Source organism: Lipomyces tetrasporus (genome assembly GCF_029532465.1).
Source record: "Lipomyces tetrasporus strain NRRL Y-64009 chromosome Unknown POJ06scaffold_3, whole genome shotgun sequence".
In the NCBI taxonomy this organism is placed as follows: Eukaryota; Fungi; Ascomycota; class Lipomycetes; order Lipomycetales; family Lipomycetaceae; genus Lipomyces; species Lipomyces tetrasporus.
Genome location: NW_026611598.1, coordinates 1,132,646 through 1,160,508, shown reverse-complemented (window position 1 = coordinate 1,160,508; position 27,863 = coordinate 1,132,646). Strand labels below are relative to the sequence as shown.

General features: G+C 48.0%; 13 protein-coding genes across 13 annotated transcripts; 8 read left to right on the top strand and 5 right to left on the bottom strand.

Annotated features, from left to right (window-relative positions):
• Positions 1-73: 73 nt before the first annotated feature.
• POJ06DRAFT_299978 (uncharacterized protein) lies at positions 74-1,652 on the top strand. Its single transcript, XM_056190703.1, has 2 exons — positions 74-512; positions 634-1,652. The coding sequence occupies exons 1-2, from the start codon at positions 162-164 to the stop codon at positions 1,249-1,251; spliced, it is 969 nt and encodes a 322-aa protein (XP_056045524.1). The 5' UTR covers positions 74-161; the 3' UTR covers positions 1,252-1,652.
• Positions 1,653-1,730: 78 nt separating this feature from the next.
• On the top strand, positions 1,731-3,413 carry POJ06DRAFT_76399 (Clp protease-domain-containing protein). The gene is made up of 4 exons (XM_056191523.1): positions 1,731-2,171; positions 2,233-2,270; positions 2,322-2,358; positions 2,407-3,413. The coding sequence occupies exons 1-4, from the start codon at positions 1,965-1,967 to the stop codon at positions 3,286-3,288; spliced, it is 1,164 nt and encodes a 387-aa protein (XP_056045523.1). The 5' UTR covers positions 1,731-1,964; the 3' UTR covers positions 3,289-3,413.
• An 8-nt stretch (positions 3,414-3,421) lies between these two features.
• Positions 3,422-5,322, bottom strand: POJ06DRAFT_266684 (uncharacterized protein; the record flags this gene model as incomplete). The annotated part of the gene is made up of 5 exons (XM_056189176.1): positions 3,422-3,923; positions 4,124-4,932; positions 5,000-5,079; positions 5,133-5,180; positions 5,235-5,322. The coding sequence occupies 5 exons, from the start codon at positions 5,320-5,322 to the stop codon at positions 3,422-3,424; spliced, it is 1,527 nt and encodes a 508-aa protein (XP_056045522.1).
• Positions 5,323-5,824: 502 nt separating this feature from the next.
• POJ06DRAFT_248689 (recf/recn/smc domain-containing protein) lies at positions 5,825-7,219 on the bottom strand. The gene has a single exon (XM_056187062.1). The coding sequence runs from the start codon at positions 6,938-6,940 to the stop codon at positions 6,029-6,031; it is 912 nt and encodes a 303-aa protein (XP_056045521.1). The 5' UTR covers positions 6,941-7,219; the 3' UTR covers positions 5,825-6,028.
• A 530-nt stretch (positions 7,220-7,749) lies between these two features.
• On the top strand, positions 7,750-8,000 carry POJ06DRAFT_248684 (uncharacterized protein; the record flags this gene model as incomplete). Its single annotated transcript, XM_056187061.1, has 1 exon — positions 7,750-8,000. A coding segment is annotated over one exon (251 nt), but the record flags the coding sequence as incomplete, so codon positions are not given.
• Positions 8,001-9,070: 1,070 nt separating this feature from the next.
• On the top strand, positions 9,071-10,692 carry POJ06DRAFT_193830 (major facilitator superfamily domain-containing protein; the record flags this gene model as incomplete). Its single annotated transcript, XM_056184927.1, has 3 exons — positions 9,071-9,282; positions 9,338-9,672; positions 9,734-10,692. The coding sequence occupies 3 exons, from the start codon at positions 9,071-9,073 to the stop codon at positions 10,690-10,692; spliced, it is 1,506 nt and encodes a 501-aa protein (XP_056045519.1).
• Positions 10,693-11,286: 594 nt separating this feature from the next.
• Positions 11,287-13,179, top strand: POJ06DRAFT_76406 (thioredoxin-like domain-containing protein). Its single transcript, XM_056191524.1, has 2 exons — positions 11,287-11,570; positions 11,634-13,179. Exons 1-2 carry the CDS (start codon positions 11,428-11,430, stop codon positions 12,970-12,972), a joined length of 1,482 nt encoding a protein of 493 aa, XP_056045518.1. The 5' UTR covers positions 11,287-11,427; the 3' UTR covers positions 12,973-13,179.
• Positions 13,180-13,385: 206 nt separating this feature from the next.
• POJ06DRAFT_266679 (ribonuclease P/MRP protein subunit) lies at positions 13,386-13,974 on the top strand (the record flags this gene model as incomplete). Its single annotated transcript, XM_056189175.1, has 2 exons — positions 13,386-13,707; positions 13,766-13,974. 2 exons carry the CDS (start codon positions 13,386-13,388, stop codon positions 13,972-13,974), a joined length of 531 nt encoding a protein of 176 aa, XP_056045517.1.
• A 606-nt stretch (positions 13,975-14,580) lies between these two features.
• POJ06DRAFT_299972 (uncharacterized protein) lies at positions 14,581-15,657 on the bottom strand (the record flags this gene model as incomplete). The annotated part of the gene is made up of 1 exon (XM_056190702.1): positions 14,581-15,657. The coding sequence occupies one exon, from the start codon at positions 15,655-15,657 to the stop codon at positions 14,764-14,766; it is 894 nt and encodes a 297-aa protein (XP_056045516.1). The 3' UTR covers positions 14,581-14,763.
• Positions 15,658-15,798: 141 nt separating this feature from the next.
• On the bottom strand, positions 15,799-16,696 carry POJ06DRAFT_76308 (uncharacterized protein). Its single transcript, XM_056191522.1, has one exon. It carries the CDS (start codon positions 16,360-16,362, stop codon positions 15,877-15,879), a length of 486 nt encoding a protein of 161 aa, XP_056045515.1. The 5' UTR covers positions 16,363-16,696; the 3' UTR covers positions 15,799-15,876.
• Positions 16,697-21,208: 4,512 nt separating this feature from the next.
• On the top strand, positions 21,209-22,548 carry POJ06DRAFT_236697 (inhibitor of growth proteins N-terminal histone-binding-domain-containing protein; the record flags this gene model as incomplete). The annotated part of the gene is made up of 3 exons (XM_056185915.1): positions 21,209-21,254; positions 21,353-21,600; positions 21,679-22,548. The coding sequence occupies 3 exons, from the start codon at positions 21,209-21,211 to the stop codon at positions 22,546-22,548; spliced, it is 1,164 nt and encodes a 387-aa protein (XP_056045514.1).
• A 1,062-nt stretch (positions 22,549-23,610) lies between these two features.
• POJ06DRAFT_248668 (major facilitator superfamily domain-containing protein) lies at positions 23,611-25,596 on the top strand. The gene is made up of 2 exons (XM_056187060.1): positions 23,611-23,860; positions 23,920-25,596. Exons 1-2 carry the CDS (start codon positions 23,768-23,770, stop codon positions 25,426-25,428), a joined length of 1,602 nt encoding a protein of 533 aa, XP_056045513.1. The 5' UTR covers positions 23,611-23,767; the 3' UTR covers positions 25,429-25,596.
• POJ06DRAFT_76237 (pyridoxal phosphate-dependent transferase) lies at positions 25,565-27,756 on the bottom strand. Its single transcript, XM_056191520.1, has one exon. It carries the CDS (start codon positions 27,338-27,340, stop codon positions 25,700-25,702), a length of 1,641 nt encoding a protein of 546 aa, XP_056045512.1. The 5' UTR covers positions 27,341-27,756; the 3' UTR covers positions 25,565-25,699.
• Between the last annotated feature and the right edge of the window lie 107 nt (positions 27,757-27,863).

Genomic DNA, 27,863 nt, shown 5'->3' with positions numbered 1-27,863 from the left:
ACTGTCGCGCTCGAGAGATCTATGACGTGGGTCGCGCGTCTCGCCGATGCTTCGTCCTGTCATATACATCACCCAACTCTTTCTCCCGCACGATCTCCGTCTGCCCTCGCGGTCTGCATCCCTCTGTCGCTGACGCCTGCTTCTACCTGTTGACGCTGAACATGCCGTTCGGCCCTCCAGCAGCGCTGGCGAGACGCGCCTGCTCCAGTTACTGGCTTCGCCTCATTTTCCTGGTCGTTTTCGCCTTCACCACGCTCGTATCGGCCGGGTCTGACCCTCGCAGTCCGTTACTGGGAGACTGTTCGCCGTCTCAGCGGTCGTATCACGTTCTCAAGACACGTGCGACGTCCTCCTCACCCTCCTCTTCTAGCTACAACAATACTATCGTACCCTACGCCTTCGACTCGAGTCTAGGGACGAACTTCACTGAAGAATCCTGCCCGGCCTTTTTTAATAATTTTCTTGACGACGAAAACTTTATACAATGCTATCCCTTCTCTTTTTTCCTACAGGTTAGTTACGCGATCTGTTTTCGAACGACGTTGCTATTTTTGGCAACCGCATATTCCCGGCCAACATTTCCTCTATTTCTGTCCAAACTTACTGTTCAAGTACTCACGATGTTTTTACTAGAACTCTGAATCCTTTTTTCAAATTGTGAGGCAAGGTGCTTTTAAGCTCTCAAGCGCAATGGACATGATCTGCGCGGTCAACGCGACACAGTGCTCGACACTGATGAACGACTACGCGAGCCAGCTCACTGCGTCGTCAAATTGCGCGACCGACTATCAGCTCGAGAACCCGCTGGTCAGACAGGCATACAATGCGTTCACGTCCTACAGCATGCTCTACTCTTCCGGCTGTCTGCAGTCCACATCAGGCTCGTACTGCTACGTGGACTCTGTCACGAACTCGACCAATCCCGGCGACTCGTATCTCTACTACCTCCCTCTCGACGTGTCACTTCCTGGAGGCACGCGAGCGGGTTGTTCTTCGTGCTCGCAGGACATCATGTCAATTTTCCTGAATTTCGCAGGTAACTCGTCGCTTTCCATTTCTCGGACCTACGTCCCTGCCGCGCAACAAATCAACGTCTATTGCGGACCAAACTTTGCCTCAACAGCGGTTCCGGTCGACAGAGTCTCAACGACATCGTCAGTCAGCTTTGCGGCCGCAACAGGGCACGCGCGCGACGCAGCGGTGATCGCTGGCGGTGCCACGACGTTCGCGTACCTGTTCCAATTAATATAATCGCCAAGCCATCATTGCATTTCTTTACGCCATCACGATACGATATGAAATTATATGACTTCCTTCATGGCCTTGTCGAAATTAATGGGTTACGTAGCCGGCGTTCTTGTTAGCTTGTCAAATCGGACAGCATGTATTATATGGGATTCTTTACACGGAGTTAAAAAGGAGGATTTGGATTAGAGTCAGTCTAATATTAGATTTAAGTGGAATGAAAAGTCTTTGCTTCCGCAGAATTTCTGATGTGCATTCTTTGCGAGATACATGAGTTTGGATTCATGTAACTTTATGTGTATTATATTGGACATCATTTGTTGTTAATGTGGTTTGTAGATTTGTACAATTTTTGTGTATTTTGCATTTCAGATGTGATCGTATAGAATGCTATTAATGAACATAAATCCTCAATTCACAAATGATGGCGACGTCAGGCATATTTGATGATTAGAAGCGTAGTGGTTGTCGATGTTGTGGTATGGCCGAAATCATAGTAAACCGCAGACTCACTGTGAATTAGGGCAACCATCACAATAACAGTAAATTGCCGATAACCGGATATTGCATTTACTATTCACGCGCTGAGAATAGATTAGATCTGCCAATTAAGTTTCTTTTGGCCAGGATACACACGGGATAGACAATACTGAAATATTCGCACGGCCAACGACTGCTGACTTAATTACCACTGAAAGCTCACGCACTACCTCGACGCGATGATCCGACGAACTCCATTGAAGCCGAGTAAAGATTTGATATCTCAGATCAGCAGACCGTGTTCACCATGGCAAACAGCTATCTTTTCAAGCAGGAATATCGGATTCAAGACGTTCCCCGGCAACAATGTCGAACGGCGGGCCATCCGCAATAGTGGTCCCTGTACCCCGCAGTCGATCCATGTGCCTACAGTCCCAAGTCGAGAGGTGTGTTTAGCAGATGAGATGTGATCTGAAACGCAATACTGATGGTTTTGTTCTGAATTAGAAAAATGGAGGGACGATTTATTTCGACATCTTCAGCAGGTAAGTGCATATGCAACCCCCCACCGAGTCCCGCAGACTAACGAGTCGAAGGCTACTGAACGAACGCATCATAATGCTCTACAGCGACGTAAGTCCGTCTCCACTGCCCCGTCGGATAGTACTAATGGTTAGACAGATCAACGACTCAATGGCGGCAGTCATTGTCTCGCAGCTCCTCTATCTAGAAGCCATGGACCAGACAAAGCCAATATTCATGTACATCAACTCGTCCGGCGGCGAAATGCACGCCGGCTTCTCCATAATCGACACGATGCAGTACATCAAATGCCCGGTCTACACTATCTGCGTCGGTTTCGCGGCGTCAATGGCGTCGCTGATTCTAGTTGCCGGCGAGAAAGGGTTCCGGTACGCGCTTCCGAACGCGTGGATTATGATACATCAACCAATTACAGGGATGCAGGGTAAAGCCTCCGACCTTGCTATCCAGACGAGGCAGATCTTGCGGATGCGCGAGCAGGCGAATCGGTTTTACCAAAAGCAGCTCGGCAAACGGTACGAGTTGGACGAGATCGCGGCCATGATCCAGGACGATAATTACCTGGACCCGCACGAGGCCCTCCAGATTGGGTTGATTGACGAGGTTATCTCGTCCGCAAAACAGGTACCGGGTAGTGACGGTGGCGACAAGAAGGACCAGAGTACTACTATGCCTCCGCCGCCGCCGCCGACTTCAGTCCCGTTTGCGCCGGGGCCGAGTGCGCCTCCTGAGTCGCCGACGCCCAAAGATTTCGACTCGTCTACCAATGCAAACTCATCTCTGCTGTCGGCCAATAGGTTCTTAAACGATGAAGCGTTTTCACCGGCGAGAAAAGTATCGATGTCGTCATCATCGCTTTCTTCAACTTCGTACTATTCTTCGCGTGCACCATCTTCCGCGCCGGTGTCGTCATCAGGGTCCGCCGGTCTACGCAACGAGAACGAAAGCGAGGATGAACGTGGTCCAGGACTCACACACTTACCAAGTGACTGGTGGAGGAAGCTGTTTTCGGTCAAGTAGATCCACGCATCGGGGGGGAAATTTTAATGTAAGATATAGAGGATGTATACAACAATTTGTGCAAACCTTTTAGTCCTTAACAGCAGTATATATACATTACACTCCTATAATACACCTAATCAGCCCGGCACACTTAGTAGTCGCTGTCGTCGTCGTCGTCGTCCTCGGCCCCCTCATCGTCAGCGAAATCCGATGTCAGGGAACGAGGTATCCATTGTCGTGGTCGAGTGCGATATCGGTCGGAATCGTCTAAATCGTCGTCCTCCGCATCGTATCCACCCGCACTACTGTTTCCGCCAGCGTACTCGTTCCCATCGTCGTCGGTGCCGATAATATCATCCAACGTTGCGCCCATTTCAATAGACCTGTCCCCGTCGTCGTCGGCAAACCGCTGATAACACCGGTCATAATCGTACTCGTCGAAATCATCCGCGTCGACTTCATCATCGACTCGGGCATGCGAATCTAACGAGGACGACAAAAATGCATTCTCCTCATCGCCTTCATCTTCATCAGGGTAGTCGTTTCTGTAAAAGTCCTCTGCATTCGAGTCTTCGTCGTCGGAACGGACCTCTTCGTCTTCGTCGTATTCGTCATATAGTAGGTCCTCAAAATCAATGTCCGAACTGTAGAGCCTAGTTCATAAGCTGTAAGCAATGGTAACATTTTGCGTCACTTAATGTGAACCAACGATCGCTAACATGCATCACATCTTTCAGCCATGCCATAAACGCATGCAAACTGAGAATCTGTAGATACAGCGAAATTATATTCTTACCAACTATATCCGAGCGATCGCCGGCCAGAAGACAAAAATACAAAAGGGAAGACCTACAAGAGCCCGTATTGACCACCGTCCCAAGCGTTGCCCAAGAACTTTTCTCTGTAGTATACGTCGTAAACGTAATCTTCCATCTCTGGATCCGCGGTAGCGTCACCGGAGACTAATATCCTAGTAGGATCACTGCCAGCCTTAGCTTGCGATTGCTGGGCAGCAGCTTCGAGCTTTTGTGCCAATATTTGGTTCTGCGCCGCCATGTGAGATTCTGTGCCAGTGATATGTCGCGCTTTGTGTGCGGGTGACGTTGCACCGGATATTGACTGCTGTTGCTGCTGCTCTCTGAGAGCATCGACGACAGTATGATGATGTGGCCGTTTCAGCGCAGTAGAAGGTTTACTATCATCGTCAACTTTGTTAAGCTGCAGATACTGATCTACCATTTTCTGCAATTCGTCCTCATTGGCTGTCGCCATCTGATAAGATGAAGTAGGCGACAGCGAAAGCGATGCGGTACTACTCCGTCTGCGTCGTGGAGGCGCAGCCGAGTGCGGAACTGCTATCGGACGCTCTCGGGGACTCCGATCCAGGACCTTGACTTTCGGGATCTCGTTGCGCTTTTGAGATACCGGCACGGATTGCTCATCAACCTTAATCGGCACTGGCGAAAGCTGTTTTTGAGGCTGTAGTTTCGGCGTTGGTGTTGTGCGCTCTGGCGGTGGCCGTATTCTTGCCCTCTCATTGGAATCAAGCGGCGCACCCTCAGCCTGTCGTTTCCGCGTCGGAAAACGGAATAACCGAGCGGGATTCAAAACCTTTCGCGCTGCTTCTTTCAAGATATTGGATACTTCTTTTGTCTCCTCTTCCTGTATCATAACAATTCCAGATCAGTCCAGAACATCCAGATATATATGATGCCAACTAATTGCATACCGGGGGCTGGGGAGGCGCCTCCAAGAGAGTTATCGCACCAGCATGCCGAGGCGCTTCTTCCGTCGCTGCTAGTTTAAAAACTAATGGAGGATTTTAGCGATTGTGTTGAATAAATGCGATTGATTGTACGCACCATACGAATTTGTGCGGCTGCGTTTGCTCACCGAGCCTTGCCCGAGGACTATCGACAAATTAGCTTCACAACGCACTTTAACAGAGAGCAAAATAAGCATACGTAATGCTTGCAGGGGATCCTGATTCCGCTTTCGTTTGATCCGCACTATATGGGGAGGAAGTGGGGAGGATGTTTGTGGAGTCGACATGTTGCGACGCAACTGCTTCAACTGTAGCGTCAAACAAAACTGCAGCGATGTAACTGAAGCTGCAAAACTTTCGTCGTGTTGTAAACGAGGAGAGCGGGATCAAGCGTAGTCTAATTTGTTAGATATAATTTGATAACGCCGGTGAATCGGCTGCCGGGGCGTTTTTGTAGTTAGCGCGGCCGTATTATGACGCCAGTTGTGTCTGTCAGACGGGAAGGCTGAGCGGACTCCCCGCCGCCGTCCACGTCTTGGCCCGGGTAAGCAAAGCGAGGCACATGGCGATCCGGTAAGGGTTACGTGGTCGCGGTTAAGCTCTCTCGCCAGATATCACTCGTTGTTTAGTTTGATTATGATACTCGCCTATTTAGCGTCAGGTGGCCGGCGAAAGTCACGGGGCTTGTCACCTTAGTTCCCTCCTAGACGAATGTAACCCGGGCTATGATCGGGTGTGATCGGCATATAGTTCGCCATAAATGCACGCCATTCTGCCGCCCCACCGACTCACATAATTTTCTATTTTATGACCATTGGTCTTTGAATTATACTGATTGACGCAATTAATTATCTGCTGACTCTTCTGGCTTCTTCTGTGCTATACAGCGAAAGGATCTGTCCGACGTCTTAATTTCCCTGCAGCTTTTTTCATGCGCCACCTCTTTGCACGGGAAATGTCTTTCACGGAATATTTGCTGTGCAGCTCGTCCAATTAGTGACAAAGCCTATAGATATGGCCAATGTCATTTTTGCCGAGCTCGATCGCTTCGCCGTCCGGGCTATAGCCTGTCAAGAATGTTCGCACGCCTGGGTCCAGAGATATTAATCGACCAGAAGACGGCCCGTCGAGAACCCGCAAAGGCATTGGTACGCAAAGGTAGTAGTGACCGGTAGTCCTTTGGTAGACAAGCCTGCTGTCGTAATTCAGGTCGTGTGGGAGTGGTTCAGCGCTTTTCATTTTGCGAAGAAACGCGTACTTCCCCTTCACTCTGGACCAGTGTTTATGATGTATCACAATGCTCTCCTGGCGAGACTTTCTGCGAGATCGGTGCTTAATCTTGAACACCTTCTTGTCATTTGTGTACCTGGCATGTGCGGAATCATATGCATTGAGAAGGTCTTGCATGGCGGCGTTCCTAATGTCGTATGGGGTTTCCAACACCCACGGCTTGCCCATGTTGTCAATTGCATCCTTGTTAAGGAACGCCGCTCTTAGGTCCTTCTTGTTTTTTGCAACCTCCTTCTTTTCCGCGGCATCCAAACATCGGTTGTATGTCCAGCGTGCGGTGCCGAACCAGTTTCGAAGGATCGCTTTCTGCTCTGTGGTTGGATATAGCCTGAAACGTCTGACCTTCTCTGCTTGTTGTTTCTCTGTTTGTTCTTCCTCTCTCTTTCTGCGTTTTACTGCTCTTTCTTTCTTATCGACTGTCGTGCATTCCGCAGTTGATGCCGATAGACAATCAGTGATTGGCTGGTCGGATGCAGACCGTTTACAGGTTCCCCAGCCTTCAGTTACAAGTTCGCCAGTCCATTCGCGTTCGATCAGATTAAGAGAAGGCAGCCACAGTGTGCGACTGATTCGAGCGGAATCTTCATTCCAAAATGGCTTGGGAACAATTTTCATATTCGGAGTATTCTGTTCGCCGACTGCAACGCAAGGGCAAGGAGGAGCTTGAGGCTTATCTATACAAGCAAGTCAGTTATTTGAATGCTAAATCAGTGGTCCGGATACTTCAACTTACCCATTCCGCTAGCGGTTTCCATGTCAAGCTGTCACAAAGAAGACAGTAGTGGTGCGAGCAGGGAGATGTGTATATAGTTGCCGTTCAGCGGCGAATGCAGCAGAGGCAAAGGGGACAGAAGGGGATATTTATAATTATATGAGAGGCACAGGTACCGGAAATATGATGCAGGTTTTTCGCGAGTGATTTTTTACTGCTGGGCTCGTGTCACTCAGCGTTTTCTTTCTACCTATATTCGATGATGATCTCTACAGGCGTGAATCGCAGCCCAAATATAGTATCTGTTAAGAAGATCACTACTTTAAGAAGATCACTACTTTATCATTAGGATGATTTAGAGTGCAAGCTAAGACTGCTACTTCTTCAAGTTCGTGTAATCACGCGCCTACGACGCAAAACATCCAGCCAGCCATAGGTGGGCACTTCAGTCGCCAACCACTTGTAGGCCGATATCTTGACTTTTCCACGGTAAGTTACTGAAAAATATATTTTCTGGTCGTCATGCATACTAAATTTCAGATGTCATATATTTGTTCAGGAATTGCACGCATTATCTGATTACAGTTATCTCCGCTTGTGCTGCCCACCATCAATTGAGGCTGAGCTAATCCTTCGCAATTTGATAGACTCAAAATCGCCGGTTTGTCATAGTTATCCGATTTCTATAATTCTATCATACTGTTACCAAGCGATGCTGGTCGACAAATATCTACGGAAATTAGGGGCTCCGCGAGCATTCCCGGTGGGTACTGGAAACGTTAAAGGAAACGCGAATGATGAATTCGAAGAATGGATAACCCATTTGAGCGATAATCTTGCTGATCCGGCCAATGTCAGCGAGATGGTCGACATTAGCGACTCCGACGACGAGGAAGTCGAAGATGTGGACGAGGATGCTGACGGTGCAGATTCACTAAACCTTTCGAATACGACTAGTGCGAATATTCTAGTTTCACAGATACGATTAACTTGAATCGCATAACAAAGTAGCCAGTGCCCGCTTAGACCTAACCCTGCATCCGTCGGAAGTCTCGAACGCACCCTTTATTTAGTAACTTTCATCGAAACTTCGTCCGCACGTGAGCTCACACATACATGCACATACCAGGCATGAATATGCCCCTGAAATCCTTTGTGTGAGGTGAGGTCACCAATTGTTGAACGGAAGATTATCCAGTCAAATGGCCACAGCGACGCTGTTAGGGAAAAATTCCTACTGTGGCCAAAACTTCTGTGTCGACAAGTGCGTGTTATATTAGTGCCTCTATAAGTAGTACACACACGACCAATGTATAATCGCCATGAGAGCGTACGGAATAGTTCAAATTACGTTATGTTCCCAGGCCGGACGGAGTGAACAAGTATTGCCGAAACGAACGTCACAGAGACCGTCGCCGTCATGAGATGATCCTTTCGGTGTCAAAATGGCGCCGAAATGACATAATGCCCACAGTGTCCCATCAACGAGCCGCCGCTCTCAGGGCGGCTAGGCTCCAAAGGACTATGGCAAGACCCGTTATCTGTGCAATCGACCGCGGCCATGTCGCACTGCAAAGGGCGGAATTCCCGCTACTGCACGTTTCGGACTTGGCCATGAAAGCTTGTGTTCTGGGCAATCAGAGGCTAGCCTGCAACCCTGTCGCAAGGCTTGCGCGAATTCGACCCCTCTCGAACCAGCGAGCAGCGAGCGCTCGAGGCTAACGATGTATCCTTCCCTGTAGAAGAGACCTTGCAAAGAAGCTTACTTGATAATAGCTTTGGCCCTACGCTTCCTCCGAGTTTTGGACGGATATGATAATCGCGCATTCCCCTGCGTGGCGTAACTATCGGGTCCGTCACCTGCCAAAATTTGGCTCCACGTATGTTGCTCAATTTGCTGATAAGATACCATTGTACCGTTTGCCGATACCTGTCATGCCATATATCTGTCGCTCCCCTCCCTGCTCTTAACCACTGTGTACAAGGCGAGTATGGCAAACAACAACGACGACAAGGAGGTTTCCACCGTCACGATGGTGGCAGGCTCTGGCGAAACTGTTCCTGATCCACAGCAGAAGACAAGAACACGGAAATTGCTGGAAGGATGGCATTGGTACCGCCCTGGAATTTCTCGAGAGGAAAAGATTCTGGTCTTCAAGCTTGACTTGTCGATCTTACTATTTGGATGCCTGTCAACATTCACCAAGACATTGGACAATCAGGCACTAACCAACGCTTATGTCACGTATGTTCTAATCCAATTGTCAATCTCTGATCCTCCGTGCTAATGTGTCTGCCAGCGGTATGCGGGAGGATATTGGCCTGACAGGCAACGACCTCAATTACTTGAACGCCGTGTACTATTCTTCATATCTCAGCTTTATGATTCCTGCAAGCTTCATGTTGACGCGTCTTCCCATCTCTAAGATTCTCCCGACCATGGAGATTCTTTGGGGAGTCTGCACCTTTGGTTGCGCGTGGGTTCATAACTTGACGCAACTGTACGTCTGTCGATTCTTCTTGGGCGCAACTGAGACGGTTGCGTTTACCGGTGTCATCTACGTCATTGGATCGTGGTATAAACGTGATGAGCTTGGCACCAGAATGGCACTTTTCCAGATATCAGCGCCATTAGGTTAGATATCAATTTACTAATTTTGTATTATTCTTTATAATTATATTTTTAACAATTTTAGGTTCCATGATTTCTGGTTATCTACAGACTGCAGCCTATACCCACTTGAACGGTAGGCATGGTATTGAGGGATGGCGCTGGATGTTTATTATCTGCTTTTGCATTACCTTTCCGTGTGCAATAATCGGCTATGTCTGTTTCCCGAACCAGCCTAATAATACAAGACCATCCTGGTTGCTGAACCACAGCGAGGTCGAACTTGCTAATAAACGTTTGGAAGAGGAAGGCGTCATGAAGATGGAGAAGAAAATCAACTGGCGAGCGTTGACGCGTGTTCTGAAGGGATGGCCGTGGTATTGCTTTGTTTTCGCATGGTGCCTCTATGACCAGAACCAATATTGGGGAACCACTCCTTTCTCTTTGTATTTGAAGGCAAGTGATCGGCACTACTCTCCTTCGCAGATCAACGACTACCCAACTGTCGGTAAAGGCATTGCAATTGTCTTAACAGTAATTGGTAGCTACTACTCGGATAAAACTGGAGATCGATTCGGACCTACTTTACTTGGAGCAATATTGGTCGCATCTGGGAGCATTATTCTGGTCGTGTGGAATGTTCCTGAGGGTGCTAGATTCTATGCGTTTTTCATCGACGGAGCGGAGACGGCAATGAGTACATTCCTAATGAGTTGGGCATCGGACGTGGTCAAGCACGATAGCGAAGCGCGATCAATCATCACTGCGAGTATGAACTGCATCGGGCAAGTGTTTCTTGCCTGGGTCCCGATCTTCACCTTTAATGTGGCAAAAGCTCCGAGATTTACTGTAGGTTTTATTTTCTCGATGGTTACGGGTATTGTGCACGTTCTGCTAGCCTGCCTAATTCAGGTGCTGGATGTGAGGAGAAAGCGCAAGGAAAATAAGCGCATGTTGCTGATTGAAGCGCGGAATGACAACAAGACTGACGTGTTTGATGACGTGGACGTAGAAGGGTCTGTTTCGTCGAAAGAGAAGCAGTAGTCATGTAATATAATTCTGGTGTAACTTATCTAGTGCTCTGTATAATTAGCATTTTCAAAAATAGTGGTGGATACGATTTGCGAGTGATCGTAACTCGTAATCCTATAGTCTAATACGATTACTATACGATTGGTCGCAAAAGTTTACGATTAACTATACGAGCAGTGAAGTTGATTGCTCGCAAAAAAATCGTATAGTTACATTGCTACACCTAATCTTGATTATATTTCAGAGGCCAGAGGTTTCATGCGCAAGGGTAATAACCCTACTTGCTAATAAGGAACACGATTAACTACTTTACGATTAGTTACTTTACGATTTTATACTACACTATACGATTACTTTACGATTAGAGCTCCATTTTTTGGGATTAACTTTACGATAATCTCAAAAAGTTTACGGTACCGTAATCGTATCCACCCCTAACAAAAATAGTCTCATTGACTATCATACTGGCTGTATTTGTCACGCTTAGTCGTACTTGTTACCAGTAGGACTGTAGCTGGGGGTGGCTGACATCAGCCTTCGATGCCGCAGTTGATTTTTCTCAAGCAGCCGTCTCGACTTGGCTTAGTCAAAATATTGGGAACAAGTGGCCTTGGTGCACGTGACTTGCCTTCGGCCAAATTAAAGTGGTTGACGCGCTCTATTTCAGCCCGATCCTTCCTTACTAAACTACGGGCATAAGATTCGGACTAGACTGATCTGATTGTCGTTTGTTCCTACATAATAGTAATGAAGGTCTCTTTAATCTCGACAATTCTGGCGGCTGCGTCGATAGCAGTTGCGTCTGACGTCGTCAGCTTAACGAAGGACAACTTCGAGTCTTTCATTGCCGAGCACCCACTTATCCTTGCAGAGTTCTTCGCCCCATGGTGGTATGTCGATCATTATCCTAGTAGCGATAATTGGGTGTTTTACTAACTTGATCTGTGTTTCAGTGGACATTGCAAGGCTCTGGCTCCTGAGTATGAGCAGGCTGCGACTGCCTTGAAGGAGAAGCACAAGGACATTGCCCTCGCGAAGATCGACTGCACTGCCGAGAATGAACTGTGTAACAATCAAGGCATCGAGGGTTTTCCAACACTCAAGGTCTTCCGAGGCTTGGATTTGGTATCGCCTTACACCGGCCAAAGAAAAGCTGATGCGATTGTCTCGTACATGGTCAAGCAGAGCCTACCAGCTGTCTCGTCCCTTGACAAGGACACTTTGGAGAACTTCAAGACTGCTGACGAGGTTGTCCTTGTTGGATATTTCAGTGACAATGCTTCTAATCAGACTTTCACCAAAGTTGCGGATAGGTTGCGTGACAGCTACTTGTTTGGCGCCACTGCCGACGAGAAATTGGCCGCGGCTGAGGGCGTCGCCGCTCCCGCTGTCGTAATGTACAAATCATTCGATGATTCTAAACTCGTTTTTTCCGGTGACTTCACTGTTGATGGTATTGTTAACTTTGCCAAGGTCGAGGCTATGCCTCTACTCGGCGAAGTCGGCCCCGCGACCTACACCGCTTACATTGAGTCCGGCAATCCTCTCGCATACCTCTTCATCGACAAGCCTGAGGACAAGGAGAAGTTCACCGAGATCTTGCTTCCGTTGGCTCGCAAGTATCGTGGCGTGATCAATATTGCCACTATCGACGCGAACTTGTACGGTCAGCACGCTGAGAACGTCAACTTAAAGCAGGAGTGGCCCGCGTTTGCAATTCAGGAGATTGCAACCAACTACAAGTACGCATACGACCAGGCCAAGGAAATCACGAAGGAAAGTCTTACTGAATTCCTTGGGCTGTTCGACTCCGGCGACCTCTCTCCCACAATCAAGAGCCAGCCTGCTCCTGAGACCCAAGAGGGCCCAGTTTACGTCGTCACTGCCAACACTTACGACGAAATTGTTCTTGACGAAGACAAAGATGTCTTGATCGAGTTCTACGCTACCTGGTGCGGTCACTGCAAGAATCTCGCTCCCAAGTACGAGGAGCTTGCGAGCATTTTCTGGAACGATGAAGAGCTTAAGTCCAAGGTCGTCATTGCCAAAGTCGACACTCCCAACAACGATGTCCCGGATGACGTTCGCGGATTCCCCACCATCAAGTTGTATCCTGCTGGTGACAAGGCCAACCCAATTGAATACCAAGGCGACCGAACTGTCAAGAGTCTCGCAGACTTTGTCCGAGATCATGGCAAGTACGGAATTGACGGCTGGGCTGTCGCCGAGAAGAAGACCGCGGAGTCTATCCTGGAGTTCGAGGAGGATACGGCGGAGCACGATGAGTTGTAAGCTTCGTGGTTGCGATTACATGTGACAAACAACAACAGGTATGATAGCAAAGGCAAAATTGTGGATTGTATTTGGTTCAAAGTAGGGTAAATCAAAACATCAGCTTTAGGATGGTAGATTAAATCGAGTTGTACTATTAACGACCTATATTGGATGGAATCTTGTTGTTACTTTTTGTGCTTATTTTGTCAGTTGGTCCTTTATTCAAAGAGTAACGAATATACATACATACATTTTCTAGGTTATTATTGTGAGATTCGGGTTAGGGTGTATGCGCAAATAAATCAAGTATGCGTAAGTTAAGGCAATAATTTTCTAGGGGCGCATTCGCTCGTTGCTATGCTCTTGTCTCGCCTAACGTATCTCACTTCGTGACTGAGCACACGAGGGATTAGCGGTGTACTTCATAGGACATGGTTCGCTTCAAGTCGCGTTACATTCTTTTCACCGTTCATTATCCTGTCCTTACCGATATGGACGACATAATTCCGCCGAACGCCGGCGTCACTAACATACCATCACGATTTCAGACTAGGAGAGCACCGCCGTTGTCTGACAGAAATATATTACCAGGCGGCAAGGAAGGAAATTTAGGGAAAGACATTAGGACGCTGTTACAGAGGCGACCGGCACCGGCAGGCGTGGCATTTAATACAGTGAACGCGGCTTTCAGGGACGCTGTTAATCGAAATTTTGGAGATCTCGGGGCTGGACTGGTTAGAGCGAGTGTTAGCTGTAAGTAGTTTGATAGCCTTGGTTTCGTACTGTGGTGGCGTGTTCTAAATTATTGTAGTGAAATATTTCTCGGAGGCGACGTCTACCGGTATAATACGTGTCTCCAGAGACCACTATCGGATAGTGTGGGCTGCGCTCACATTCCTCAACGAAATTTCAGGAGTGAAAGTTATGATTACAGTGGATCATGTATCAGGGACGATGAGGAAGTGTGAAAAGGTGGCCATATCGAAGAGTATCAAGGTCGTGCGAGAGCTGAGTGGCTAGACGGTATTTTGATGTACGATACGGAGTGGGATAAATCAGTTCTGTTTAGGGCTGTCATGTACATTACTGGATGTTGGGATTAATATAGGTACAGAGGGCCACTTAACGATCCAATTTTCTTTCTGCGTACCTAGCTGAAACCAATAACCATGCAGCTAATGGGTACGATCGATTTATAGGTGTGAGGCGTTGTCTGTCGTGTGATGCATTTGTTTCAGACTAAGCTAGTGCCAGCAATGTGGGCTCGATTCCTGAGTCTAAGGCAGACAGCGCATGGGATTGGGCAACAATTATCGCTATATTGAATGAGTTCGATGAGTATGCGGTATCCAATTCGTCCATAACTTTCTTGTGCAAATTTTGTGCAGCTATTATAGCTTGCTGCTGTTTGGTGATATCATAATCTGATCCTGAGCCTTGGAGTATGGCGGTGTTAAGTTATGACTACGCAATTGGAGTGCCAAGCTTGTCCTTAAAACCACCTTGAGAACGTCCAACGAAGGTCCAACCATATTACAGCTCCAAATCCGCATAATACCAATATCCTACAATTGCATCCCGGAACATTTTAGAAGAATGTATTTGTAACTATAATCACAGCGTGTCCTCAGTTATGCAGAATGAATCAGAAATCTGGAAGTCGAATATCAGGGGTGTCTCCTCTCGACAAAATCCCGCAATATATAATTAAACGGCGCTGTACAGCCTTGAATCACACGCCGAAGCTGAGCAACCCGGTGAAATTGATATTGTCTGTTACCAACAACGACGACACATTGTCGTAGTGCACTAGGTCGTTAAAGAGTTGTCACCCATAATAGATAATTCATTGGTGGAAAATAAGTATGCGTCGTCGTCGTACGCGTATTCGTTGTCCATGTTGCTGCATAATAACGACACCGAATCCAATGATGTTACAGAATCTGGACGATACTCATATCGAGACGGGTCTAGATCGGCGAAGGCTGGAGGTTGCGGCGGTGTCGTTTCGGTCAGAGATTGAGATTCAAGTGTGTGTGTTGGACGAGGCATGTCAGAAATACTGGTTTGCGGAGCAAAGAGGGCAATGTGCTCCAACTCTGTTATATGTCCTGACCGCAGAAAAACTATCGATTGCCGCTTGGTACTGTTATCACCAATCTCAGAAACTCCAGTGGTCGGAACCTCCTGGAGTGATTCTGATGATGATGCAAATCCATAGTGCTGCAGTCTTGCTCCGTGGTCTAAGAGTGATAACGGCGCTATTCCCAAATCTAATGGCACCTGACGATCAATTTCGTCTTCGGTCAGAGCCGCAGGAAGAAAATTTGGGTTCTCGAGAGATAATTCTCCTGCCGAATCTGACGATGAATAACGTGCCGAGGGTATAGACCAAGAATAGTTTGTAGCCGTGGAAGAGGAATAGAACGATTCTGCTTCCGCACCGTCATCGCTGTCAGGATCCATAAGCGACAGCAAGAATTGTAGGAAAAGGCTGTCGTTCTCAATAGCCTCCATCTCTTCATCAAGTAATTGCTCGGCCTCAAGCGCTTCTAGTATAAATTCTAGAGACGGTGAGTTAATTTGTATGTCTGAGGATAATGTCGATGCTGATCCACTGGTGGAATCTGAGACCGCGACTGATATTTCACTGCAAAGCGAGTCGAGAGATGATAGCGACGACGATAGGCTTCGTGTGGCCATTGGCGTCAATCAAGCAAGTAGTAATTGGTGGACAAAGCAAACTCGATTGACGTAGAGTCTGACAGGCGCGACAGCAGCTGGTGCTACCACTACTGTCGTACATATATAGAATTCCTATGAACAAGGAATCGTCATCGTCAAGGCAGTCCAACCAACGCCGCCATGCCTGCGGCTCATACTGTGCGGGGATTAACTCGCCAAACCCTTTACAAACGAATATCAGTAAACTTGCCCTAAACCTGTAATCATCTTGCATGGCGGTCGACCTTCACCATGGACGCGCATCCACCAAAATATCCACGCAATGTTCCGAGCCGCGTTCACATCTCTGTTCCAAACTGTATGACACTTGTTGCAGAATAGTACAGGATGGAGAGATGGTCCCTTGGCTCCATTTGCATCACGTTGCGCGTGGATATGAATTAAGTCTGGCGCTGTTTGACAGGTTCCCCCACCCTCATCCTCTTCGTCGCCGAGACCCGTCCTATCTCTCTGCTGCTCATTGTGTTTGGAGCAGACTCGACTCGTTCGATACTCGTCTACTGCCACCACAGTAGCATACCACCGAAGATGCTTGCGCATCTTCTTAACTGGCGCAGCTCTTTTTCCGTTCATTGCCGACCCAAACTGACCATCGCCGTAAGCCACCACTTTTGCGATGCGATAAATTTTGGATACCGCAATGGATAGTCTCCGACTACTCATCCAGGAGTCGGTATCACGCGTCAATTTGGTCTACAATTTTGACTGCGAGACGCCACATGAGATGTTGGTAGCACTCAAGCAGCGTGTCGCACCCACAGATCGCGCAAGGAAGCTTGAACTAGCTAGACAATATCAGGGCTTACGAAAACTTCCCAAAAGCCAAGACATTGACGCATGGCTACAACAATGGGAAAGAATTTACAAAATGGCCCGGCAGCTCCAGCTTCCGGACGTGGTCGACGACAGACCTCTGCATGACTTCCTGGATGAAACGTCGAAAATAGAAACATTATTAAACTGCGAAGTCGAAAATAGAAACATTAGGTCTCTGGCGGTAGCGCAGCCAGGGTCCTAAACGTCAGGACACTCAGGGCCGGCGTGAGCGGCGCCGTGATCCTGACAGGTCCTTCACCTCATCACGAAGACGATTCTTAAATTCGAAGACCTTAGATGCGTCATCCCAGTTAAGAGTTGCCATAATGCGAGTAAACTCGGCGAAGTAAACGGTGCAAGGACGGTTGCCCTGCGCCAAGCGACGAAGTTCTCGCTCAGAAGTAAGCCGAGCATCAGGATCACCAAAGGCACCTTCGAGGAATGCTTTGAACTGAGCGTAAGTCTCGAACGGCAGCTTGTCCTCCGTCATCAAGGAGGCGTATTAAGAGAACGCATGTCCCCGAAGATAGGAAGCTGCGTAACCGATCCTTGCAGCTTCGTTTGGGAACGCGGCCGATTCGTGGTAAACTTCAACGCGAGCTGTGCGAAAAGTCACGGAGCTTGCGGCGATTGCCGGAAAAATACTCTGGATCCGCCGTCTTGGCGGGCCTCATATTCGACGTATCCCAAACTGATGTTGACATGGTTGGAAGCAAGAAGTAATAATGTAACGGGACGAGACCGGACTAAGCTAGACTGGGACTGGGACTGGGACTGGACTAGGGAAAATGTGTGCAAGACAAGATTTTATTACAAAAATACAAGACTTCTTGCTTGGACTGATAGCGAGGACAAACCCCTCCTTTTATCTTCTGTCAGCCCAGGCGGTGAACTGTGAGAGTTCACTGGTCAGGAACCCTAAATACTATATGGACGTGAAAAGCTTGAGGCTTATGCCGATATAGTTAAGATAATGTGAGAGTTCACTCATACCAGATCCTCAAGAAGGATTCCTGACATGAACCCAACAGCGAACACGTAACACGAACACAACCAAGAAGGCCACGCAAACAAAACCAAGAAGACCACGCAAACAAAACCAAGAAGACACGCAAACAAAACCAAGAAGGACACTTAGGCACGGCCAAGAAGGCCACGTACGCTCTCAGCTGCACGACGGTTATCGCGTTCCTGACAGCTAGCGAGGTGTAAGGGTCGACGGGAATTGCACTATATGTTACGTGGAGCTGAATGGCTTGTAACGATATATTTTAGAATTTTATCAGTGAGGACTCGGACGGGGAACGAGCGTTTCTTATTACTCCTCCCTCGGCCCGGTCTGAGCCTCTACAGCCAATAAACACTAAATGATTACAAAACAAATAAGCAAAACTTTTCATATGCGCGGACGATGTTTCGGCCTCGAGTCGGGAGGGAAGAGGCCAATCTGTTGTCCATCCATATGATCGAGGACCCCATCGAACTCCCAGTGCGGGTCGTCGTCCACACGCTCGCCCTGATAATGCCAACCGTTGTACGCCCCGGGCCGGGATCAGCCCGGACGCCAACATGCCAGCGAGGATCAATGTCCGCAGGGATAAGCTCCTGATGAGCAACTATCCTGTGCCGACACGGCAGCCTCCAATTCCACCAGGTTGAGCAGGTGCATATACAAGCATACCATCTTTCGTGGACTTGTGTCGCACGTATACCGTCAGGTCCCTAAAGCCTCGTTTTCTGCCACCTTTGTCTCATCGGCATGCGCTGTGACACCGACTATGGCGGGTCTCCAAGGGAATGGAAGGTGTGCGTCGGCCCTTGTAGAGTTGATCCTGTTTGTCTAACCAATCTGTCGCATCGTTGAAGGTCAGGGTCAGCAATTGCGATGGAGGAGCTTATTTTCGCGAAAAGGTAGGGGGCTCTAACGTGAGCGAAAGCCCTGAGCTGACGAAGATCACTTTCGACGTCGCGAAAGTGAGCGAAGTCATAAATTCGCTGATCATCGTCGATGTCGACTATAGCATGGTGACGATGCAGGATGGTTGATGATGAACCTGATGTTTGACGAGCGCAGGGATGGCAGGATCGTAGAGACACTCCCCAATAAGCAAGGGTAAAGTCCGAAATACTAACTTACTGAAAATTTTTGCAACAAAATTACCTCTGTACCCGCGGTACCCACCCAAAATTTCCTCGCCGATAGCAGTACTACTAGGAAGCTTACCCTGAAAAACTCTAACATTGCGGGAAAGCTATAGGTTCGGTAGACGTAATCGTTGATGCAGGCAGTGGTTAAAGGAAGCTGTCTACATCTGTTATTCGGTGGACTAGGGTTGACCCGCGGGCGGGACTAACCTTTAGCCACCATAGAAAAGGGAAGGAAAGGGTGACGAAATTGCAAGCAGCCATATATTGGGCGCAAGATCATGGCTTCCTTTTTCTTCTTTTTTCCTTTCTTCGTTTCGTTGTTTGCCTATTTATTTTTTGTATATTTGTCCGTTTCGTGTTCCTTTCGTTCCATAGTTTTTCGCCAGTACATGCATGTAAATAGCTTGTAAAATACAGTGGCTTTCAAACAAAAAAAAAGGGTGAACAACAATTTGGTGTTTGTGGAGATCCGTTGATCTTATTTCTTTATCATCTGGTGACTTTCCGGTCCCAAGGGAATTGAGAGGGCTTTAAATACACAAGAATTGGCACTCTCAAAAATTTTTGATAATAATAATGTAATTCACTCCTCCTCATATAACTTAACCGTGCGCCGTCAGATACAGAACGCATAGTGACATAATCCATATTGACGAATTCATCGGCCACCAATATCCACCTTCATTCGTCATTAACAATCGGGTGTACACGATTTGCCGCAAATACTGCTATCGACCGCTATATTAATGAAAGATGCTGTTCTGCGCGCAAACCAACTGCTCGATAGTCCCCGGCATATAAAGAGAGACGAGTTAAGTCAAACCTGCACAGTGTAGCCATCATCGGAACACGCTTAGTATCACTAGGTCACTTGGTGACACAGTCATATGGAACATTAGGTGCGATGATAGATCATATTTTCATCGAAGTACTGGAACACCCGGAAAAACAAGAATATTGTTATTGCGGACTAGAAGAGACATATGAAGTTACCAACACGTCAGCGAGCATTGCAGTTATTTTGCTGTATTGCGCCATCGAGTAACGAGGCTATCGTCTCGGGATTCTCCCTTTGCAATTTGAGAATACACCAGTCGAGAATGTAAGCGAGAGTTCGGCCTGTGACGATTTCGGCGTTGATCGACTAGCGTGCCTGCGACCTGCTGCATCGCGCTGGTGCAGTACACACCGATGTCGCTGTCATCATCGCTCCGGAGTTGGGTTCAGTGCGCAGAGGCGAGGGCACAGAGGGAGAGAACAAGAGGACCTGACGACGGTGCAGTTGTAAGGCGAATGAGAGAAGGCCGTCATTCTTTTCAAAGTGGCTCTCGACCTCATTCTGAGTTCTCGAGAGCGTGAGCATGCATAGCGAATCAAACAGATCGGATTGCAGGACAGAAAACTACCTATCGCAAGAGGTGAGAGATTATTTGTTGGTGTTACTGTCTAATTCAGAAAGATTGAGCAGGGTATCGACATCAGATACTTCGGATGGCCGCGTCGTTGCAGTGATGGGATAATCGCATGTCCATTCGCGTTCAATACAGTTCAGACACGACGGTGGCTCGAATCCGAACTCCTTCTTCCTTCAAAACTGAAATTTTCGTTACCAGATTCAATTAAGGTCAGCAGCGCAGAGAACAATATTTCGCTGCCATGCTGAGGAAGAACATTGCCATTACGACCGGCTCGCTGGCGAGGTGGAGTATGACAAGCATCTTGAGATTGCTGAGAAGTTGGCTTTCCGTCAAGGTGCCATTTTGGTGCGTCTTATGCCATATATTTGGATGAAATTACTGACATAAATATTCTTCGCTGGTCGGCTGTCTTTGGTTTGTGTCTACTCCAATACGCACTTGCATTTGTGGAAGGCTCAAATCCTCGTTTGGGGTTCAACAGACGTCAGCTCTAGTATTGCGGTGGCGACGTCCCTGATAGTTGGACCTTTCCCGCCTGGTCAGATTTTCCTCGATCGTCAGTCTGTCATCGACCTAACGTCTGAAGGCGCAATTCGACAGTCCTTAAAGGGGATAACAGGCTCAATGATGTCAAGTTCAATCCAGAGGCCACTGTATTGGAGAACATAAATCTTAAGATTTCTGCTGGGAGCTTGTCGGGGCTGGGCTTCCGGTTCGGGCAAGAGCACAATTATCGCTCTTGATGGCTTGATCGGATCCACATACGACCTATTTTGAGAGGAGTGTCGAGAGCACTGACGGTTGAAATTTCGGCTAGCAGGCCGGGTAACGATTTCTATCGAGACTTTCAGCCATTGCCATTGTCATGCACCTTTCAATATTCTTCGGGTCCATAGCGTGTTTGTAATCGTCCTTTACAGAGCGCCACTCAATGTGACGAGGAATCCGATCTTGCCTGTAAGCCTTAAACCTAGCAGTTCACTGGCATAACCACTCGAAGCCGTTTCTGTCGCGATTGCGAACGCCATCGGCTTCAAAGCCAACAAGTCGCCACCAATATTATAATACATCAAATACTGTCAGCCATCCTTCAAGAGCAGATTAACAGCTTTCGAATAAGTGCAATTATGTCTATGGATGCGGCCTATGTGCTGGAGCAATTTCAACAAGACTGTAGGAGTGTTTTCTTTCGCCTCGTAGGGGCTGCTTGTCGGGTTGCCCCTAGAACTAAAACTTATGTTTGTCGTACATGTTTGGCTAACGTATGGTAGTGGCGAATGTCCCGGAAGAAGTAGCGCATTATCTGGAAGAGATAAAGACGAAGGATATTAAATTATACAACCTAAAGAAGCGAATTCAACATAATGATAATGCGATACAAAAGCATATCCGTGCTCATGGGTCGTTGACCGAGAATCCTAAGGAAGCCCAGTACAACACCAAAATCATTGCGGATTTTGAGACTGCGATGAAATTACAGGAAGAGAAATGCGACCTGGCAAATAAATTGAACGATTTGGTATGAGTGCTTGCAAACTTCGATTGGGGTGCAATATAACCAATTATTTATATATTGCTGGCTAACTGAGATACATAGGTTGTGCGTCATTTAAAGCGGTTGGATATCGAAATCAAGAAACTCCAGAATGACGGAGTATTAGCACCCAGCACAGAACCAATTGTTTTGACTGCCATGCGTGCGTTATCGACTGTGCCCACCGCACATAGCACTATGCAAGGTGGTGTCAGTGCAGCTCAGGCTACTGCTGCAGCTGGCGGGCATCATCATCATCTCCATCAGAAGCGATCGTCGCCTATGCCGCAGGGCGGTGGAGTAGCGCGGGGTGCGACACCAGTCGATGTCCCGACGAATGCGGCGTCAATGACTGCCAGTATGCAGCGACCGACTAAAAAGCAGAAGATTGGAAGCGGGGTCTCGTCGATGAAGGGAACTCCCGGGGTTGGGCATGCTGGGAGCCCAATGTCGGCGGCTATGCTATCCGGACAGGTGACAGGTGCAGTCGCGGCAGGCATACATTCTGGTGGCGGCACACCTGGAGACGTCGATTATGCTGGCGGTATCGGTGATCAACATAGTGCTGCAGCCGCAATAGTGAATCAAATTGGTCGGTCAGGTCTTGTGCCAAGATCAGCTGTGAATGCCTTGCCAGTAGGCAACCTCAAAGGTAGCACTTCCGCGTCCATGAACAGAAGTAGTCAGAAATTATCCGCGCAGCAGTCAGCAGAAGATGAAGAAGAAGATGAGGAGGAGAATAATGACAGCGCTCTGTATTGCTTTTGCCAGCAGGTTTCCTACGGAGATATGGTTGCTTGCGATAATCCAGATTGTCAGTATGAGTGGTTCCATTATGGATGCGTGGGATTAAAGGCGCCGCCGTCTGGAGTTTGGTACTGCTCGACAACTTGCCAGGAAAAGGCGCAGAGCAATAAGCGGGGGCGAAAGTAGGTCATAGATGTAAGGAATAGTGTCATGTCATATGTTCGGAGGGCGTTTCGGTTGGGTCATTGCAATATCGTGTAGAATAAAGTGTTGATGATTATTTTTGATTGCGAAATCTGAGTGTGTAGGTAAGACTTTCAACCTGAATCACCTTCATCAACCGCGTGCTCGCTCTCGCCAATGAGCTGAAGAGCGCAGAACTTCCTATCCACGATCTTTTCCAATTGATGGTACTGATCAACGGGGTTAACCCGTTTTGACACGCTGATGACGATTTTCAAACCGACAATTAATTCACTCACGTGGCACAACGCAAACTGCCGCAATTTTACAAACTCGAAGTTGATGGTGAGTATAACGAAACTGTCGCATCTAGAGAGTCGGGCTAGTCGTTTACATACGTTGAAAATATTGCGGAAAACTCATAAGGGACGTTGTCGCAAACTTGGGCCAAACCGCAATGGCGATAACTATCATAAAGAAACACAAATCGTCAAGATCGCACTCAAGACGGCCATCGTCGGCAAAGCGAGCCCAAGCAGCTTACCTGCAGCATCAGGTGTTGAAATACAGGATGCAGATAGTAGTACTTTCTCGGCCTATACCCGGGACGAGTTGCCAAAGTAGCACGCACAAAGATGATGACGAGACATAATTCCTTCATGAAGATGACACGGACTATATGGTGGGTTTCCCTCATAAGGAAGCTCTTCCGAATTCAAGTATTAATCCTCCTACGCTTACAGGACGACATCCTGCCGGCTCTGAATTAATTATTAACTCGGGGGCGACATCCAACGGTGTGACAAAAGATGATGTTGAGCAAAAATCGAGCCACGTCGAATATACTTAGCCAATAATTCCTTTGTGACCTCAACGATTGCTGGAATCATTTGTCTCTCTATTAATAATAATATGTATTACCGGCACAATGCTTTACACCTAGACAAGAGTCTGCTCTCTATTAGTGAGTTAGGGGCTTGCTGATAACCAAATAAGGGTGACTTTTCATGAGCCTATGGAGCCCTAGCCCTCCATCACTAGCAACGGGCCCTCCGTCACTAGCAGCAGAGTCGTTCCTCGAGGCTTCTTCCTTCTACATACAGAAGACAATTTCTATTTGACCCATGCGCCTTCACTGAGTAGTTAGCGTTCATTATCTCGCCATCGCTACTTCGTCGCTCCTCTCCTGGTTGGCAATTTGCCATCGCACTTGGTAGACGAAATGCCTCACTACCTTGATATTCCTATCTCTAGGAGACTATTGCAAGTATTATGCGCTTTTGTGTGGTGCTTGACTGCCGCGGGCCCGATTTTCGTACGTGTTTCTTGTTGTAAATTACGTGAGACCCTTTTACCGACTAGTACATTCGCCAGGGTTTTGCTGCTCTTAAGACCGTTTGGCTCCGCGAAGGTGTATACATGGACCGTTGTACGCCTGAAGAGAACGAAGCCGGCTTTATCTGCTCGTCTCGTGAGATTCGAATCAATTTTATCTTTACGTGTGCTTCAGCCGTTACCAACGTTGCAGGTGTTATTGTTGGAGCCATTCTCGATAGATACGGTCCTCAAATCTGCGAATATGCTGGTGGTATTTTGATTTTCATTGGCGCTCTGATGTTGGCATTTGCCGACACGATCAGTCTTTTGGATCTGTATGTCTGGGGCTACATTATTCTTGCATTTGGTGGTCCCTTTGTGTTCATTTCGTCATTTCACTTGTCAAATGCCATCCCGGCTTATTCAGGCCTTATCTTGGCCCTGCTAACCGGTGCATTTGACTCGTCGACTGGTGTATATCTTGTGTACCGTCTGATCTACGATGAGACTAATGGCCGTTTTCATCCCAAGGCATTCTTCCTACTCTATCTTATCGTTCCTCTTTTCATTCTCGTCGCCAGTGCTACCGTTATGCCGAAAGATAGCTACAAGCCAGGTGGAAATATCGCAAAGTTCCTTGAGGAAGACGATGAGATTGACTTGGCCGACGCGTCCAGCATCCTGGCTTTGGACGTTGATTCGAGAACAGGCGGCGTGGACACGCTACGCCGCGACAAGACTGCAGTCGACGGTGGAATTGAAGATGCGCTCTTGAGCGAGCAGGCAGCCTTGCTCTCTGAAGACGACCGACGCCTGAATCAGAAAGATTTGTTCGAGTATAATGCGGAGGAGATGGCCAAGCTCAGGATATCTGGTGTCTGGGGCGTTCTTCATGGCCGTAGTGCACTGCAGCAGATCCGTACTCCGTGGTTCATGTTACTCTGCTTGTTCACCATGATTCAGATGCTGAGATTGAACTATTTTGTTGCTTCCATCCGTGCTCAGTACGATTTCATCTTCCAAAGCCCGGATATCGCCCGCCGCATCAACGAAGTCTTTGATATCGCGCTACCAGTAGGTGGCGTCATAACCGTCCCTATCGCTGGATATCTACTCGACCATTACTCCATGGCTGTCGCACTTGGCGTCTTACTCGGCATGGGAACCACAATGGGCATTCTCGGAAATTTCCCGTCTCTGATCGCTGCGTACGGTAACATTGGTATCTTCGTTATTTACAGATCGTTGTTTTACACTACTACCTCGGACTATAGCGCCAAGGTATTCGGGTTCGACACGTTCGGCAAGGTCTACGGCCTCATCTCGACAATATCGGGAGTATTCAACTTCGCCCAAAGCGCATTCGATCATCTTACACATGAAGTTCTCGGTCGGGACCCCAGGCCTGTGAATGTGGGTCTTCTACTACTGTCAACGTCGATCGGTAGTCTGTGGGTCTGGTACGTTGCCGCTCAAACAAAGAAGATCAAGAGGTCTGCACTTGAAGCTGAAGCCCAGCAAGCCACCGTGCTTCGTATGCCAGGATACGCTTCGTCCGAGTATTAAACTATGTCACAATAGATCTATTGACGTAATTGGCATTGGGTTTGGGATGTCTGTTGCTGTTCTGGGTAGTAATTAGCGGGCGTACGTTGTTTTGTAATTTGATGCATGTGGATGACTGCGTTGCTCTATGTACTTTGCATGTCGGTTTTGGATAAACTTATTTAGAATTGGTAATACATAATGTAGCAATGACCGCAACCTATGAATTAATTACATAATGACACTGAAATAAGTCATATCTATGTACAAGCTCAATCACCCAGTAATCCATCTACACCTTATATAAATTGTCCAAGAACCCTATTGCTAGCTCATCCACGACGCCATTCGTACTGATACTTCCCGCAACACCATATAACATCGCAGTATCGCCCTGCTGCGTCTTTTCCCCGGCAGTGGTGTTCTCTTCGACTTGCGCCACAACTTCGCGCAAATCAGAAACCAGTTCCGCCGCGGAGGTTACCGTCAGCCGTGTGCAGGCGATATGAATCGCGGCCGGATTCTGCAGCGCCGATAGATGCCATCCCTTTTTAAGCAAAAGGTCCGCGATATCGTAGACGTTCAGACTGTCGGACGAAAACGCGACCACCGAGCCAATAGGTTGTCCGAGGACGTAGATACTTCGGAACTCGTTCTGAATAGCAAGCCGTATTCTCCGAGCAGCAGAGACAATGTTTCGACATGACTCGATATAACCGTTTTCGCCAATACGCATTAAGCTTGCCCAGCAGCCAGCCATAAGCGCCCCTGGTCGTGAACCCGCCATGGTCGGAGAGGCGTACACACCACCGGACCAATCAGTCGCCAGGAAATATTGGTAGCGCCGTAACTTTGCGTCACGGTACATGATCACGGAGCTGCCCTTTGGAGCGAATCCATACTTGTGCGTGTCGCAGGATATCGATGTAACGCCCTTCACTCTAAAGTCGAACAATGGCACGGTAACAGTAGGATCAATTTCGTTGTATACTATCTCCATAAACGGCACAACGAAGCTCCCAAGACACGCGTCCACGTGCAGTGGGATGTTATGTTTTAGAGCTATCTTGGATAGTCCCTCGATATCGTCAATGACTCCGTGAGGGAAATTTGGCGCAGACCCAGCAATTAAGACTGTGTTCGAGTTGACAAGGCGATTAACGGCATTCAGGTCAACTTCGTAGGTAACAGGATCCAGAGGCACGTGTCTGAGCTTAATACCAAAGTAATACGCTGCTTTGTCAAACCCAGCGTGGATGGTGACCGGAGCGACGATTTCAGGTTCGGTAATGCCCTTTTCATACCGCCCTTTCATCTTTGCAGCTAAGCAGGCCATCAAAAGCGACTCCGTACCACCAGATGTCGACGTACCAACTCCGGATTCTGGCGCATTATACATCCGCAGAACCATAGCCACAACTTCGGCCTCCATCTTTCGAACACCGGGGAAGACATCCGGGTGAAGTTGATTTGCGACTGAGAACATTCCGTAGGCCTCGGTCTGGAGTTTCAGAATATCCTCACCACCGTGGTAGACCGCACCAGAGACTTTACCTTCTTCCCACCGGGAGTGCTTCATGTTCGCTAGTTCATGCAATTCACTCATTACCTGCTCATCGGTCCACCCCTCCCTTGGAAGTTCCAAGTAACGTTTGATACCAGGCCCCCGCGGAACCATATCCTCTTCCATGCGCGTTAAAGTCTTGTTAAGCTCCGCGTTGACCTTTTCGCTGATACCTGGCAGTGTCATCATAAATCTGAAGAACTTTCTGACGGAGAAGTTGTACAAGTCCTTGAGGGTACCAACGATACCCCGAGCTCGTAGCTCCCTGATGGATTTGGCGGCAAGACGAGCGGTGAAGACGACAAACACTGCGGTACTAGCCGTTCGAAAGCTGAGATGTATCAGGACTGGGCTTGGTCTGTTTGACATATTCCAGCAACACTTACCTGGTCGAGGAGATCATCTTGAACCACAAGATTTGAGAATGTGCCACGGTGAACAACGCCACTCGGACAGCCCTGCCAGCCACATGAATTACGGAGCCGGTAATGTCGGACTGCATTTAGACTACTTGTGCGTCGATACTCGGTCGGGATCAGAAAAAGTCGCAGGCTCCGTATTTCGAGTCTGGTGAAGGTGAGAGGTATCCACTCGATTGGGACAAGTTGTGGCGAGATTGGGCCCCTCTCGCTTGTGGCCCGGCGAGATGATTTGAGTTTATGTTGGCGTATCGCAATTGTACTTCGTTATAGAGATTCGCTGTTCTATTAAATAAATGTCGACGTAAGAGACGGCGTCCGCCGGTACAACACCCTGACTGCGAACAGCAATCGCAGCCACTGCAGGAGCTATCTAGCAATAACGGATTGTGTTGTTTTTTTGTGACAATTGTTCTCTCGTTGGGTGACTGCTTTCTCTATCTGCAATGTAAATCAACTTGGCGCGGCATCGT